Here is a 17,703-nt window from a genome sequence, read left to right on the forward strand (position 1 = left end):
TTTTACCCGCTTCGCTATGAATTCTGTTCCGCAAACACTTCCAAGGAAGCATCATGGCACAAGGCACTATCACCTTCCACCAGCGTGATAGCTCCCATCGACTAAATAGTCTCGGTCGCTTAGGTGCAGATAAGTAATTGGAATCCCTTTGTTTTTAAGTCTGTGTTGTGGATTAAACATTCATGGCACCTCTATGGTGAACAGAAACACACAAAGGGTTTCACTTCTAATGAAAGTTTAATCATGAGCTGATAGCAGGGCCTTATAATTGCCCTGTATGGTGTGGGCTCCTTGCCGGTCCTAAGTGACAGTGCCCCAGCTCTCCCGGCCATCCGTGCCAGCCTTCTTGCCTCTCCACAACCAGGCTTCTCTCTCCCATCCTAACAATCTCCTTCTTCCAATTTCTCACATTCTCCAAATGAACAGGGAGGTCTCCGGCCAGGAGCCAAGCTCCCCAGAGCTGGATTTAGAGGAAATAACCAGGAAAATTTTGTTTCTGGACAAATGGAGAGGCATCTTTAGTTATCACAGGTAAGTTTCTCATGTTCTTGTTGCTCCAGAAACAGAGGGCTGTAGAGGTGTTTAAGAAGTCAACTTTTATGCTTGCCAGATGAGCCGTTTCCGTTAGAGATCCGCGGTTAACATGCGTCAGGTGTCAGTACCTGCAGCCAGCACTTCCCCAGCCAGGCTGCAACATGGGGAGGTTTGTGGATGTGAGGTTTGAATAGAGCGAGGCATTTACTTGATGTTTTCTCTTTCATTTATAGGTTGGGAACCAATAACACAACTTCTCAGGTAATTACTTTTCTCAAAGGCAAGGTGTTTTCCTCTAGTTGCTTCTTCAAACAATCCCATTAACAGTATAATCCAAATGTATTCTATACACATAATGTCACTCAGACAATGGCATTTTATGTGAAAACATGAAACTAGGAAGCCTGTTGAGTTTTTTCTTGTTCTTTCTTTTTCCATAAATTTCTCTTCCTACTTTTAAGAGCTACTTTTTGTCATTAAGGGTACCATATGGTTATTCTTTTAGAAAGGAGTAATAGAATCTAGAGTCCCTATGCTTATAAAATAACACTGGATTCTGACAACCAAGTGCTTCAGTGTCCTTGAAGAAAAGTCATTTTGAAAATAGTTATCATCTCCATACAGCTTCCAAATTAGTGCTTCCTGTCACCCATTTTCAAATAAAGGAAAGATGACTGAATTCGGGTCTTTAAAAGGGGATTTTTAAGCTGTTACACAATATTGAAATATATTTGTACCTCATGTAACTTGTAAAGGTTACAAGGTAATGGATGTTGCATTCTGGGTATTATTTCAATCACTGAGCAAAGACTGTACAAAATATTAATGCAATTGTCATGGTCTAAATGATCAAGCAATTGACTAATATTTTAACTTCAATGCTAAAGCCTCTTGCTCCAAGTAACCTGTTATCAAAAACCTTATTTGTGCAAAAATTCTCCTAATCATAGTCTAAATTAGAATCAGAAAGATAAATGCTCCCATTTGAGTCCTGACAGTATTAAATGGAGATAGCTACCATTTGGGGCAATAGAACAGTCAAAAGATAAAACAATCTTTGGGAGGAAAAATAAATAAATGTCAAGTTACGCTTTACACAAGGTGGGGAAAGGCATTGGCACAAATGCGAAGATTCCCCATTTGATTTACGAAATGCATCTTATCCCATCAGTCGGCTGTGACTTGAGCGCTGTGTTTCTGAGATAAGAGAGCATCTTTGCCTGCAGGAACACAGAGAAAGCAAGAAGGCAGTTTTCCTCATGTTTCAGCTGCCTATAGGGCAGGCCTATTTTATGACATTAGGGTAGAAGGTAAGTAAATAGGAAGATGGGTTGATGCTAACTTGCACTGAAATTCCGTAAGAATCAGCAAAGAAAAGTAAAAAAGGGGATTTTTTTTAAAGGAAGACTATTATTCTATTCACTTACTGTGGAATGGAAATCCAGAATTAAAAGGAAGTAACCTGATTCATTGACTGACTGCCTAACGCCACAGAGACATACCTTGCATAGACCAGAAAGACTCGTTCAATGTTTATAAAATGTTATCTTCTCAAAACAAGAGACAGTGACATTTACATTCTTCTCTACACATAATTTCAACTCAAGGTCTTGATAGCGTTAATTACGTTTCCATGGTTACATGTCACCTCTTTAAGGCGTGGAAAACTTGCAAGAAACCCCTCTGACACTAACATGGTTTTTTTTTTTTCCTGCTTCTTTTATTGCTATTTTTCATGATTTTCAGACATCTTCAAAAGTGAGACAACATCCTCTGAACACTGGTATCTATCTCAGAGAGAGGGACAGAGAAATTTGCAAACAAGCTCATCCCCGGCTCTGTCTGTTTTGTTTTCCGGGGGTGCTGGCATTTTATGCAGCAGCATGAAGGTGACCGTGTATCTGCGGATGGAGCTGAAAACGGCTCAGGACCACTGCAGCCCAAAAGACAAGCATGTTGGCCATCCAGGAGCCTTCGTTCTGTTCCCAAGCCCTCTGTCACCTCTCCAAAATGGAGCGGCCCACCTGTCTCCCTCGCGATGGCCACGGTAAGTAGAGCTTGTCAATTAGACATGAAACGGAACATGATCCGCTCAGGCATCATGGTTGGGCATAGAATCTGGGTTAGGTGAGAGTATTGCTGTAGATGTGACCACAGCCGGTTGCCATTGGTGAAGAGAGTATATAATTACAATGAATTATTTATGGCATTGTTCAAGGACACTGGAGATAGCACTAACTCTGAGAGGCGCTCTGAACTCGCCTCTTCAGTCTCATGGTGCAGCTTGCGGGAGTTCCCTTTGAATAATTCGCTGTCTAGGCCAGGACACGACAGAGCGTCTGAGTGGCAGACCATGTAGACAGGGAAGTAAGGACCATGGCTGCTGTGTGAGCAGCAGCGAGAGAGGAGGGGGGCCCGCCAGGCCTGATCCTGGGGTAAGGAGCTGATCCCAGGAAGGAAACATGCAGGTTTGAAAAAAGAACCTGAGATGGGAGACTCCAGGAGGACCTGGGAGCTGCTGGTCCCAGCAACTACCTGCGAAATTCAAGATTCACACCGGACGGAGCCAGGGGCCAGGGCTGAGGCGGAGACAGCTGGGAAACAAAACCGGACACATCATTGGGTCACAGAGGCCAGAGCCAGAAGCAAGGCTGTGGCAAACTTCCAAAGGGCCCATGGCCAAGGTCAAAACCGTGTGGCTGCATAAGATGAGGAAGAGGGCAAAGGGAGGCTATCGTAGCAGCTAGGGTGAGAGACCCCACTGATTAAATTGCCCTGCAACGCGGTCCTTTAACTCAGAATGAAACCCAGGGCTTCCCCAGGTAATTTCCACAAGCACCCCTTCCCCCCCCCCCCCCCCCCCAGGCTGCACACTGCATTCTAGAACCTCAGGCTGAGCCCTCTACTCCGGCCCTAAAACAAGATGCGGAAGAGGTGCTACCTTCCTGAAGACACGCCCTCTCCCCCGGGCAGGTTCTCAGAAACAATCCTGCACCAGCTCAGACATTTGAGCAAAGACCCAGTGACATCTGTCCTGCACCCAGGACAGTTGCACAGCTTGCACACGGTACACAAGGTGCCAGGACTAAAACTCCTCCTGGGGAAGCCAACAAGCCTCCCTCTGCCTTTTGAGCACAAAGACTGGGTGACCCTGGCTGCTACAACCCTTCCTGGAGCCCTCAGACTGCACACACAAGCAGATGTGAGGAAGCGAGGCCCCCACATCCCACTTTAGCAACTCCCTCCTCTGTATGTTTGCAGTACAGATGGACTGGGAGACGTCGCTTGCTCTTTCTTGTTGTAAAAACCTATCCACCTCCATCCATCTTCCTTCCCTCTTGATGTCACGGGGAGACAGACAGGTCAGCAGAGAGCTCACAGGCCCGCACCAGAGGGAAGGTCTTAGAACGCTTAACAAGGCACGGAAGACACAAGTTAGCTGTCTGCAATCTTGTCCAAGCCCCAAGTGCGAGTGGCTGCAAGTTGAGCGTCTCTAATCCAAAGACTTGAACTCCAAAATCCAAAATTTTCCAAGTGCTGATGGCATGCCACAGGAGAAAAGTCTATACCTGACTTCATGTCACTTCCCAACGATCATGGAAAATGTCTGCAATGAAAAACCACTATTCACGCATCTCAGAATTTTTGTACTGCAATGACTTTGTTTTCTAACACCATTTTTCAATGAACTTTTGTAAATACCCTTGTAGTAAAATCAGTCTTGTATTTAGACTCAAATCTCATTCCCAAGATAATCTCAAAGGCAAATCCAAGTGTTGCAAAGTCTGAAAAAAATCCCAAATCTGAAAAACCTTAGGTGCTGAGCATTTTACACAGGGGATACTCAACCTGTATCAGCAGTTTACTTGTCAGCATAATGTTTCTCATGGAAGATCTTTCATAAAAATGTATTGAAGTACAGACATGTTCATCTGTAATGAATGTCCGCAGAGAGTATCACTTTACAGGTTACACGTCTCTGGGCCAGGGCTGGGACCTGAGGCTAAGAAGCCAGTTAAGACCCTCTGGTCTCACTTGGGTTTCAGACCTGGCTCTGCCTCCTGACTCCAGCTTCTTGCTAATGAAGACACTGGGAGGCAAAGGTGATGGCTCAAGTATCTGGATCCCCTTCACCCACGTGGGAAACCTAGATGGAGTTCCCAGCTCTTGGCCGTGGCCCTAGCCCAGCCTTAGCCATTGCAGGCACTGGGGAATGAACTAGCAGAGGGAAGCAGGCACTCTCGCTCTCTCTCGCTTGCTCCCCACGCCAGTACCTAATGAAATTTTTTTAATGATTAAAATATACATATACCTGAAAATCAGCTAACTTGTATGTGAAGAAGAGAAAACTGTAATTCTGTATTGGTGTTTACCTCCAACTAGAGAACCAATTCCAGAAAGCTTCATATGATGCACCAGTGGGGTGTGCGTGCGGGGGTCTGCCTCTGGCACTCACTCAATTTTGAGCCATGTGAATGTGCTATTTTGCTTAAATACACAAATTTTATAAACTGAAAAATATTCCCAGACATTTTCAAAGTCCTCCAGCTTCTGGGGGAGGCAGGAGTGTCTGGGTGTGGATGTCCCCATTTATCTACAAACACCAGCGTGATGCAACTGGAGGGCTCCCCAGTGACTTCTCAAAGGTGATGTTGTCCCCTTGGAAAAGGACGAGAGACCAAAGACTCAGGCCACTGCAGCCCGAAGCAGAGGCGATGGAGTGTTAAGGAAGTCCCACAAGTGGAGATAATTGATTTTTCTTCAAAAAGAAATGAAGTTGGATTTATTCCCATTATGTGGGCCAGGTGATCGTGTGTCCTTTAAATAGCAGTAGCATTAATTAAACACACCCTGGGATTTCGAAACGACGAGACTTGCGATTCTGAATCCATTTGTTCCGGGGAGGCGGTTTGGAGGCTTGACCAGTTCCAACCTATGATTCAGCTGTGCAGCCTCCTGGCAAATGATGAGGGCCAGCAAGTCCTGAGCCTCCCTCGACAATGCCTTTTGTTGTGGTTCCTCCACTCTTTAAGAATTATTTGAAAGGCAGAGTTACAGAAGCAGAGAGAGGGAGAGAAGGGTGTGGGGCGGGGAGAGAAAGAGATCCTCCATCCACTGGTTCACTCCCCAGATGGCCGCAATAGCTGGTGCTGCACTGATCCAAAGCCAGGAGCCTCCTCCGGGTCTCCCATGCAGGTGCAGGGACCCAAGGACTTGGGCCATCTTCCACTGCTTTCCCAGGCCATAGCAGAGAGCTGGATAGGAAGTGGAGCCGCTGGGACTCGAACCAGCACCCGTATGAGCTGCTGGCACCACAGGTGGCAGCATTACCGGTTACGCCACAGTGCCGGCCCCAATCTGCCGCTCTTTTCCTCCTCTCAGAGCATCCCGACGCGTGGTGTCCCCTGCCATAGGCACACGCTGGCTCTTTGTGGGAATCTGCTCAGAAAGTACGGGCTGGGCAAAGCACCTGTGTGGCTTCTCTGGCCTTACTTCTCCCGTCTCTCATTGCCTCTTGTCCTCTTTCCACTGCTATGTCTGTTTTCTGTCCCCCAACCTGCCATGTTGCAGTGTGTGTGGCAGCATGCCCTCTGGCTGAAGCTGGCCCAGGCGAGATGGTGGAGAAGGCAGGCATTACCTCGGGGGCTCTTTCTCCAGCCCCTCCAGTGGCCATCTACATCCCCCACTCCCAGGCTCTGCTCCAGGACCCAGCCTGAAACACATGCCTGTAGCTTCCTTTACCAGCAGCCACTAAAACAACCCCTGGTGGAGCTGCTATACCACCCAGCAGTATCATCATGAAAACGTAATTCTGAGAGATTCAAAGGAATGAAACCCTAATAGTGGAATAACGAGCAAGGGAGGCTTTGGGAGAGTGGGAGGCACAGCCTGGTGCCTCCTGTCCAAGGTCTAGCCCATAGCCAGGCCTCAGTAGTGTGGATTAATCAATGAATTCCCTGCCTGCAGACAGCTAGCGGCATCTCGGGTTGGGAGAATGGGTTCCAGCCACGTGCCCTTCCTGACGCACTCTCTCTGCTCTGGCCTGCTCTGGGCCAGGGCATTGGCGTGCAGGGCCTCCATCAGCAGGCTGCTGGTTGACTTCAGCCAACAGGGAGCCCTGACAGGAGACCGGGGGTAGCCAGGGAAGAACGTGAGGTCACTCACGGCAGGCTGAGCCCCCTCCTTGCAAAGCGGTCCTCACTCCAGGCCTCTTTCCTTCCCAGTTCAAGTTTACCATTCCTTCTTCTGGCCGCTTCAGGTCTAGGGGTCACATGATCACATGATTGCCCACTGTTGCTACCCCTAGGTTACTGCATTAGCCTACATCTTTGTAAACAGATCCTGAATTAAACATTCCTCAAACTAATTATCCAGACTTGAGGGTGCCATCTGTTTCCTGTTGAGACCCTGGCTGGCACAAGTTGAAAGGCTTGCATTTGGGTCCTGGCACTGCAGGAACTTGAACTCTACTACATATGTGACCTTGGTTGCGCCATGTAAGTGCTTGGGGCCGTGCGTCCTTTAACTATAAGGTAGAAGGGCTGAATTAATTTTTCTTCTACTGCACAAATACTCCCTGGGAGCCTCGTACGTACCAGGTACTACGCCAGATGCCAAGGAATCAGTTGTGAATACGGGAGAGCTAACAGTCTGTCACTCTGTTAGGTCTTCTTAGGAATCACTGATGCTAGAAGCTCCAATCCCATGATGGTCCAGGATTCATGAGGCAAGAGAAATTTAGTAAAGAAACTCCAAAGACAATTATTCTGTCTCATGTTAGGGTATATGGGAGGGAGAAGGTTGGATGGGGACAGGTGGTCACAGGGAAATTCTCTCTCCAGGGGAAAGGCCAAGGCAATTGGGGTAAGAAAAGTAAACCGGTTTAATAAGAATGACCCAGGGTCTCTATCTTTGAGTGTGTGTGTGTGTGTGTGTGACCTGTGTACAAGGGTAAACTGTGTACAACTGTGAACTGTGTGCGAGACCCATATGAGTCTAAACTATACATATGTAACATGTGCATGAGTGTGAACAGTGGGTGTGTGACCTATGAGTGTGAACTGTGTACATATAACCTGTGAGTGTGCACTGTGGGTGTGTGACTGTGTATGAGTGTGAACTGTGTATATTTAACCTGAGTGTGCACTGTATGTGTGACCTATGAGTGTGAACTGTGTACATATAACCTGTGAGTGTGCACTGTGGGTGTGTGACCTGTGTTTGAGTGTGAACTGTGAGTGACTCATGTATGAGTGTGAACTGTGTATTGTGACTTGAGTGTGAACTATGTGTGACCTATGTATGAGTGTGAATTGTGTTTGTGACCCGTGTATGAGTGTGAACTGTGGGTGTGTGACCTGTGCATGAGTGTGAACTGTGAATGTCTGAGGATGAATGATGGTCATTGTCACTAGAATAATCAAATGGAACCCAATGCCAGGAAAGAGGAATTTGTTACAAATAGTGAAGAACATCATTGTGAAAAGAGAAAAACTAAGCCATACTCAATTGTATAAAATAATCTTTTCTGCCATTCACTGGGACCATCAGCCTTCTATGTCCAGTTACCAGGCAGCTCAACAACATATGCATATCACTAAAAGATGTGTCCGCTTGCCCTTGGTAAGAACTGTATTTGATGTGAAAGTAAATGCTATACAGGTAAGATGAGTCATCTTGGTTTGTCACCCTGGCCCATGGGTGCTTCCGTTCCCAGGCCTCTCCAGGGGCACAGCTGGAGGGTGAAGCTCTTTCATTCTGAGGAGGTGCCTGGCAGTGGAAACAGGGGTTCGGTTTGGCAGGCAGAATTTTTTTCGCTGAACTTGAACTCTAAGCATTCTTCGTCTTGACCGTCTCAGTTGTTCACATTTGTGTGTGACTTTTCCTCCCATCTTCCTGCCAGTCTCTGGCCTCTTTCCATCCGTGTTAGGACTTCTGCCACACAGCACGGGATGTCCCCTGGTTGACCGGCTGCGTTCGCACTATACGTTTCAGCACGTATGGTCCCCAAAGCCCAGTAGTAGCCAGGGTGAGGAGCAGGCAGGGTGATGCCCTTTTCTGGATAAGCGAGTCCACGTGGCGAGTCAGGAGCAGGGCAGGGACTTTCAGCCCCTGCATCAGGAGGCGTCAGTCTTTCCTTCACGCTGGGCCGCCTTGACGTCAGGGGGACAAAACTCCCCTTTCATTTGCAGGGCCTCTCCTGGAGATGCTCTGGGCTGAGCACTCGCCGAGTCTGTTTCTCAAGAGCAGCTGTCCTGAGACCCGGCACAGATAGTCTCTCTTCAAGTGCATTACTGGGCCCTTGTTCATGCTGAAATGCACCTGCCACTATTTCTCTGTAAAGACAACCTTTTCTTTTAAGGCAGGAGCAGAGATGACCAGGAAATTAACTCTAACCTTGAAACCCTGAGCTGACACGGGGAAGAACATTCTAGATGCATGCTTCTCCTGCCTCTTCCTTTTTAAAGAAATCATCAGGGCCTGTTCTATGCACTGCAGGGCAAAGGCACCACAGCTCTTGCCAACAGAGCTCCATGCTCCATTGGTTCACAGTCTCCAACTGGCTCCAAATGCCTGCATATGATATCCAAAGCCCTCCAGGGTCAAGGTCAAGGTCCTCTCTGGTCTGAGTTTCCACACGACTTCATGCCCTTTGGACCCCAAGCACACACATTCAGCACACGCACAGTTCCAGTCACAGTGAATATTTCCCCCCGACCACAGGTCACCACGCGCACTGCCATGTGAGTCTGCAGATCTTTGGTCTCACCACTGTCACTGCTGGAGCTGTGGTGGCCTGTCCCAGGATGAGCGCTGTGCCCCTGCTGGAACATAGCGCGTGTAGGGCACGGCATGATGTGACCCCTCGCGTGTCAGCGCGTCACTCGGTGAGAAGCTATCCCGCTGTGCACCAGACAGACTCACTGAAGGCCGGCACCTGTCCGCCCCGCCCTAACACTCACTGCCCCCTCTTTCCATCATGAAGCATCTGGGGCTCAGTCAGACCCTGCACAGCAAAAGTTTATGGCTGCCACCCGTGCAATGCTCTATCCCCATTACGGATGCATTCTGTATTATCATCTATGGCAAGTGATTGCCTCTAAGAAAGCAATTTAAAATTAACGTCCGCTCAGTTGTACGAAGTTGCCCGAGTTAATGAAAAATATCAGCTCAACAATGGTTGGCACACAAACATGAGGGAAATCCTAACGATGGCACATACAGAACCATAGTGGGGGACACTTCAAGTGAATACATGCAAATGGCAGCCGTTTCTACTAGCTGTGTGACATAAGGCAAACACCTTAACCTCTCTGTGCTGTAGTTGCCTTATCTGGATAATAGAAGAACTACTGCTTAGAATTAACTTAATGGAATGAAGACCAAGTGCTTAGCCCCACGCCTGGCGTTCAGGAAAGCTCAGTAACTAGTAGCTGCCATTTACCAGGCTGGTTCAAACGCCGCCTCTTCCAGGAAGCGGTCCTGCGTACTTAAATCAGAAGTTCCCTCTCCTGCCTCTGTGTTCTCACGGGACTTTGTCCTGGTCTTGTGAAACTTCTCACAGTGTGTCTTGTACACAGCTGTGGGGTAGCTGCCTTTTTCACATCTCCTGTCTCACACAGGGCCTGGCACGTCCTGAGTGATGACTGAGTCCTTTATCATGCATGGATTCCATTTTTAATGTGTTTGCTTTATAGAGACGTGTTCCCATTTTCCTGGGAAACTGTAAAAGCCTCTGCAGTCTCAATGTGCTGTGGAGCATCCAAACTAACTACCAAGGTCCTGGGATAAGAATCTTCTTTAATATCGCTTTAAATCCCTACAACACCTGGGCTGGAAACACAGCATCCTGTCTGTGCCTTTTTTTTCTGGAGCGAGGAAGAATACTCAAAAGCTGTGAGAGGCAGGGCTTACAGAGCCCTAGAGACAGAAGCACCAGGACAGCAGTCCATGGCAGACTCCCAGACAGACGGCTGGCCATGGAAGGTGGAAAACTAGGGGCAAAAATCAGGTGTGAGCTTAACACATTCAGCCTTCCAGACAAACTATCTGAAGGAAACCTGCCGTGAATCTTTTGCCCAGGATTTTCTATATTTAAAATTGGGGGGAGGAGAGGCACTGTTCTGGCACAGCCAGTTCAGCTGCCACCTGCAGCATCCCATGTGCACCCTGGCTCAAAGTCCCTGCTGCTCCACTTCCGATCCAGCTCCCTGCTAATGCGCCTGGGAAAGCAGCGGAAGATGACGCAAGTGCTTGGACCCCTGCACCCAAGTGGGAAACCAGATGGAGTTCCTGGCTCCTGACTTTGGCCTGGTCTAGTCCTATCTATCACAACTATTTGGGGAGTGAACCAATGGATGAAAGATCTCTTTCTCTCTCTACCTTTCAAATAAATAAAAGAATGAAAATCTTTTTTATAAAAACTGGAGACTCGAGGCATAAGTAAGCTAGAATGTGGAAGGGGACGAGAGCCCCTCCTGGCTTCCACTCTGACGATGACCAAGAAGCATTCTTTGGTTTCCCCTCTTTCAGAAGCTGCAGCAGAGCCTCTTCGGCAATACGGCCCATGTGTTCAGCGGGGACTGGAGAAAGGCCCGCTTCAACTTCCGGGATCCTTTTTCCAACCTGGCGTTTGCTTTGGAAGTGGGAAAGGTAACAGCCACTTTGTAATTTAAAAATCATAACCCATGTTCTTTACCCGAGTTTGCACCCTGACTACATCTATAGCAATGTATATTTTCCTACACATTTATGCTTTCAGATCTAACTTTAAATGACAACACTGTTTTGACAACATAATGCTATCTGGATGGTAACAAAGTCCCAGGGGCCGGCACTGTGGCTCAATGGGTTAAGTCTCTAACTGCAACACCAGCAAGCCATATCAGAGCGCTGGCTCAAATTCTGGCTACTCGGCTTAGCATCCAGCTCCCTGCTACTGTGCCTGGGAAGATAGCAGAAGGTGGCCCAAGTACTAAGGCCCCTTCAACTCACACAGGAGATCAGGATGGAGTTCCTGGCTCCTGGCTTCAGCCTGGCTCAGCTCTGGCCATTGTGGCCATTTGGGGAGTGAATCAGAGGATGGAAGATCTGGCTCTCTGCCAATCTGCCTTTCAAATAAGTAAATCTTTAAAAAAAAGTCCCAGATCCCCTTTTCACCCCATCTCCCTCTGAATGCTGGTTTTCCCTGCCTCTTCTCTCCAAGTCCTGAGAGTCCCTGAGGATTGAGAAGGCAGGAGGAGAGCTAGGGACTTCTTTCCAGCTTGTTTGAAATACCCAGACTTCATGTCACCATCACAGTCCCTCCTAAATTTCAAGGCCCAGTCAACTAGTTCCTCAGCTCCCCCCACCCTAACAAGTCTGGCTGCAGCCTACAGGGGCTCCGTGCAGGTGGGACCACGGAGGACTTTCTCCTCACATGCCAGCCTGTAGGGCTCCACAAAGGAACTGGTCACTGCAGGTTCTAGGCCAGGGACAGTCCCCAGCCCCCAGGGAGAGTGGCTTGTGTATACCAGCAGGGGGAGGGCTGCCAAGGGAAACAGATCCTGGCCTCCATTTCCCAGCATTCCCTGCTGTCACGTTGGCCCACACACACCCACCATGGTAGGGAAAGTCAGCTCCAGCCCTCACGCCTCACTCCTCCTCCTCCCCGTTTCAGGGTGGAGCCCGGAGCATCCAGATGGCTGTGCAAGCGGCCATCATCAGACACCTGTTGTTTCCCACAGAGGGAAAGGAGGGTCCCTGTCACAGGTAAGAGGACTGTGGGGAGGACTTGGCAGAGGGGCTGTCTTAGTCTGTCTTGTTGGTCTACCAAAACACTTGAGGCTGGGCACTTTATAAAGAGAAGCTTAAGTGGCTGACAGTGGTGGAGGTTTTACTAGTGTGGCACCAGCCTGGCTCCGCTGTGCTGAGGGTCTCAGGGAAGGGGGCATCACAGCAGCAAGGGTCCACAACAACTCAGAGAGCCCAGTGGCCAGGGAGGGAGCTGTCCTGTTTTCACACCAACCCACTCTCGTGGGAACTAACCGGGGTCCTGGGATGACCACCTTAGTCCCTTCTGAGCGTGCTGCCCCAGGGACCTGTTCACTTCCCACCTCTCAACACCACGACACTGGGGACCAAGCTGCCCACAGCCTGAACCTCTGGGGGACAAGCAGAGCCAAAGCATGGCAGTGAGACCCGTCTCACCAGAACCTTCCTGTGCTGAGCAGTCTCGGCTGAAAACCCCAGGCTGCCTCCTGAGCCAGACACGGCTGTGTCTGCCAGGAGGGCTGGATGTGGGTGCAGCGGAGGGCTCTCCTGGGGTCGCTGTCAGCATTCAGTGGCAGGAGTAATGCTGACAGGCGTTATGCTCAGCTGCAGACCACCCTGTCAGGTAGAGTTGAACGCCGGGTCTCTGGTGGGCTCAGCCATTCTTATCTAGATGGGAAGCCCTGGCCTAACAATTCCAGGCAGGAACCAAGGCCTGGCAAGTGAAGGATCCATTCTCCTTATATAGCCAGATTGACAAGGGCCAATGTTTGGTTGTGGCCTATTTTTAGACTTTGGCTCAAATCTATTCAAACTTTTTTTTTTTTTTTTTTTTGACAGGCAGAGTGGACAGTGAGAGAGAGAGAGACAGAGAGAAAGGTCTTCCTTTGCTGTTGGTTCACCCTCCAATGGCCGCCGCGGCCAGCGCACCACGCTGATCCGAAGCCAGGAGCCAGGTGCTTCTCCTGGTCTCCCATGGGGTGCAGGGCCCAAGGACTTGGGCCGTCCTCCACTGCACTCCCAGGCCACAGCAGAGAGCTGGCCTGGAAAAGGGGCAACCGGGACAGAATCTGGCGCCCTGACTGGGACTAGAACCCGGTGTGCCGGCGCCGCTAGGTGGATTAGCCTATTGAGCCACAGCGCCAGCCCCCCAGCTATTCTTATACAGGAACTAAGTTCATAACACAGTCCAGGATCATGCGTGGCCACACTGCCTGGAAGCAGAGCCCACAGAGGAAGCTCCTTCTGTGGATGTTATATCACAAGCCCTTGGGAGGAGGAGGAGGCGGCAGGGCAGGGAGGGGCAGCAGCTCAGGAAGGGTGCGGGTCCCAGCCATGCCAGCCTGAGGCCCAGCATCATCCCACAAGGATACAGGGCCTCCGCACCTCCCACCCGCTAGCCAGCCACTGGCCGCGGGCCATCCTTTGGGAGACGGGCATAACTCCCAGCACTTGTGGTAAAGTGGCTCCAACCTTTGGGAGGAAGCCGAAAGGCAGGAGACACACAAAGCAGCTGGAGGTCATGCCTACCGCCTGAGTAAACGGACCCCAGTGACTCCCAGTGGAGCACACACATTTGCTGTAGAAATGGAAAGCACCGAGCACGTGGCTGCCTCTGGCAAATGCTAAATGCGTGTGAAGGAGTCTCTGCTCTTATGGGCCCCTTCCAGGGAGCCTTCCTGAATCCAGCCACATGTTCCCGCTCCTTCATCTCACTGCTCGTTATCCTGTTCTCATTCTACCTCGTGCTGGGAGTGTCAGGCTACTTGTTACCCACCTCCACCTTGCCACAGAGCTAGATGGATAAAAATTATGTTATATATATATATATATATATATATACATCTCATTGCTGAGTTCATTAATAAGCCTCCATCATGTATTTCTTTATAAAGAGCACAGGTGCCAATGCTAAACATTTAGAAGACAAGCAGAGTAAAGGCCACTGTGTAAAGACTGGCTCCCATTTCCTGGGGAAGTTTGAAGGCGCTGAGGGTACTCAGGGCAGGGTGATGGTTAAGAGCAGGAACGTGGGCACCACATGGCCCAAGTTCACATCACTGCCCTATCTCTTTCAAGACGAATTACAGACGGGCAAGTTTCTTAATCTTCCTGCGTCTTACTTTCTTCACTCTCAAATGGAGATAATCATAGGATCTGCCTTCCTGGGTTGTCACGGCAGTTAAATGAGCTAATATGTGAAGCACTGGGGGCTGGAGCGCAGTGAGGACTGGGTGAGTGTAACTGCAGATCAGCAAGGAAGCCTGCACAGGGTGTGATTTAGGTCCACACGTGGATCCTAAAGGCATGCACGCACACGCACACACACACACACACGAGAAAAGCCATGGAGGTGATCTGTGGGAAGGTTTACTAAATGGGTATCTAGAAGATAAAATGCAAAGAGTGTGTGGGTGTGAAAAGGCCTGTTTTATTGGGTGACAGCATTGCTATTGATCTGCTGGGCTTCAGGACAGAGGACACGTGGGAGTGAGAGCGCCCAAGGCAGGGTTGGCTGAAATCACCAAGGGAACTCCCCTCCCCCAGTGAGGGTTCTGGTGGCGGTGGCAGTCACAAGGCCCTCCAGGGACACATTCCCACCTTGTGCGTTGATGAAGGAACACAAAAGGTGCCCCTATATGCAGAAGAGAACATAAAATTGGAGGCTCCAGCCTGTGGCTCGGTGACTGTTCCTTCCAGTGTCTTCCCTTCTCCCTGCCTCCCGTGTTACAGTTTATGTGACCTGAGCAAGCAGAAACAGAAGCAAGCCCTGGCTGCAGCCCTGGCTGGCATCCTGTGGGCTGCAGGTGCAGCTCAGAAAGCCACCGTCTGTCTTGTCACCGAGGACACCTATGTTGCCTCCACTCTTGACCGCCTGGGGGATGATTTCACTGAGCGGGTGAGCGCATCCTCCGTGTTCTGCCAGAAAGAGGACCAGTGAAACCTGAGCTTGCACTTGACTTACTATGGAAACCCAGGGTGGGGTGGGGAGTGCCTGATGCGGCCCACACACTTCCAAAGAGGCAAGTGATCCAGGCAGCCAACACAACCAGTCCTGATGGGAATTCCTCCTTCCAGAACTCACCATGGCCAAGAATATTCCACACGTGAAGTCAGCAGATTGCATTTGCATATCCACAATCTTGAAGATAGCTACATCCTACCTATACAGGGGGAACCTGTTTGTGGTTTTAATGCTCAAGATACCAGACTGATTTAAAGCTGAGGGCTGTGCAAGTGGTACCAGAGGGCACCCCCTTCACCATGTCTGTGTTACATGGCCTTGTGGAAGCTATGTCAGTTTTTAGCAATGCGATTTTGCCTGGAAACCAAAAACTCCCTGAAGGTAATAACAGTGAGTTGACATGTCTTGGCTATAACTTTCATCTTCCTGTTCATTTTCATCTTCTGTTCCTGATTTACAGCTCCAGCTGTTTGAATTTTCAGAGAAAGAAGCCACTGAGAAATTCATCTATGATCATGTACAATGGGTAAGGGTTGAGACAATTCCTTTATGGGGAATACATCTTGCAGGGATCTTCTTTCTTTTGTAAAGTGTGTTTCTAATGATGCTTGTTAAGAAAGCCAGGTCATTCTGATGGCTAAGGAAGGGAGGAACAAGAGAAAGAGACGCCCGTTTCTTCCTCCCCCACAACCTACTGAGAGGCCGGATCACACAGAGGCCCACTGGCAAATGGCTTTTTCTCCTTGACTGATCAAACTCGGGGAATAATACTTCAGAGGGCTTATGCCAGGGTTTCCTTTATGGAAAGAGGAAATGTTAACGTGATCTGGCCTCACGGAAAGGATAAGAAACAAAAATGGTAGAAAAGGAAGGCCTTCCTCCAAGCTGCCAAAATGGCCATTCCCATTGACCCCCAGGCAATGACTTCTGGCCGGAGAAGGGTGTCCCCACGCCACCTCTGCGGTGAGCACCTTCCACACAGGGCTTTCCAGGACGGAGATCCTTCTCCACCCCAGGGTGAGGCCCAGGCAAAGCAGGGCCAGTAACAGTGCAAAACTGAACGTTCTTTTTGGAGATTCTGCAGCATGGAATGGAATGCAAGTGGGTTTTTTGGAAAAATCAGAAACCTAGGAGGTGAAAGCAGAGGACAGTCAGTGGGATAACCCTGAAACCACACAGCTGCAGCACAGACAGCAGGGACATGGGTTGGAAGAAACTCACCACTCCACTTCTTTAAGGCCCTGGGGTGGAGCACTTGGGTGTGAGCTTTTAGCCACACACCATCTATACTATCTGGGTCACATCAGTTCCCCAGGACCTACCTCTCTGCCTTCTCACAAGGTATTGTTAGCCTGTGTGACAAGTAGAAGAATAGTCCCCAACAGGTGTCCATATGCCACCTCCAGAGCCTGTGTGTCTCCTGGGTCACATGGTAAGGGCGAAGTAAGGCTGCTCATCAGCTGATGTTAGAGTATCATGGAGGACCTGGTGGGCTAGTCCTCTCCTGGATGGAGCCCAATCAAACATCTCCTGCCCACAGCAGGGTCCCTAACCAGGCTTCTAGCTTTGACATTTATTATTTAAAATCTATCAAACAGGTTTTCTTAGTTTTGCACAGCTGTGGTAACAAGTGACATTGAATCTAATAACCTACTCACCTAGACAATCAAATTCATTATCTTGCAGCGCTGGGGGGCAGGAGCCCAAAGTAGGTCTTACGGATGCAAATCGAGACATCAGTGGTGCGTGTCCCTGCCAGACCTCTAGCAGAGACTTGGCTGCCTGTCCCTCGTGTCCTCTACAGGCCCTGCCCGTGGTGCTTGGCCCAAGGCCCCCTCTATATTCCAGACCAACAGTGGCCACCTACCATCCTGTGACACCATTCACCTCTCTGCCACTCTTTCAAATAAATCTTTTTTTTTTTAAATATTTTATTTGAGATATACAGTTACAGTGAGAGGCAGAGGCAGAGAGAGGGGTCTTCCATCTGCTGGTTCACTCCCCAGATGGCTGCAACAGCCTGAGCTGCATCAATCCGAAGCCAGGAGCCAGGAGCTTCTTCCAGGTCTCCCACATGGGTGCAGGGGCCCAAGCACTTGGGCCATCTTCTACTGCTTTTCCAGGCCATAGCAGAGAGCTGGATCAGAAGAGGAACAGCTGGGACTAGAACCAGTACCCATATGGGATGCTGGTGCCACAGGTGGAGGATTAACCTACTGTGCCCTAGTGCCAGCCCCAAATAAATCTTCTTAAGATTTCTTTATTTATGTATTTATTTATTTGAAAGGTAGAGTTACAGAGAGAGAGAAAGACAGAGGAAAATATCTTCCATCTGCTGGTTCACTCCCCAAATGACAGCAATGGCCAGAGCTGAGCCAATTTGAAGGAGCTTCCTCTAGGTCTCCCATGTGGGTGCAGGGGCCCAAGCACTTCGACCATCCTCCACTGCTTTC

At 49.4% G+C, this 17,703-nt stretch overlaps 1 protein-coding gene across 1 annotated transcript in view; it reads left to right on the forward strand.

Annotated features, from left to right (window-relative positions):
- Positions 1–418: 418 nt before the first annotated feature.
- Positions 419–17,703, forward strand: part of MINDY4B (MINDY family member 4B) — a 34,961-nt gene continuing 17,676 nt past the window's right edge. Inside the window, exons 1-7 of the mRNA XM_062181872.1 lie at positions 419–531; positions 768–795; positions 2,414–2,581; positions 11,068–11,187; positions 12,194–12,285; positions 15,019–15,184; positions 15,711–15,776. Coding sequence (XP_062037856.1) covers positions 419–531; positions 768–795; positions 2,414–2,581; positions 11,068–11,187; positions 12,194–12,285; positions 15,019–15,184; positions 15,711–15,776 — 753 coding nt within the window. The remainder of the gene's footprint in view (positions 532–767; positions 796–2,413; positions 2,582–11,067; positions 11,188–12,193; positions 12,286–15,018; positions 15,185–15,710; positions 15,777–17,703) is intronic.

This window comes from Lepus europaeus, chromosome 2 (assembly GCF_033115175.1).
Source record: "Lepus europaeus isolate LE1 chromosome 2, mLepTim1.pri, whole genome shotgun sequence".
In the NCBI taxonomy this organism is placed as follows: Eukaryota; Metazoa; Chordata; class Mammalia; order Lagomorpha; family Leporidae; genus Lepus; species Lepus europaeus.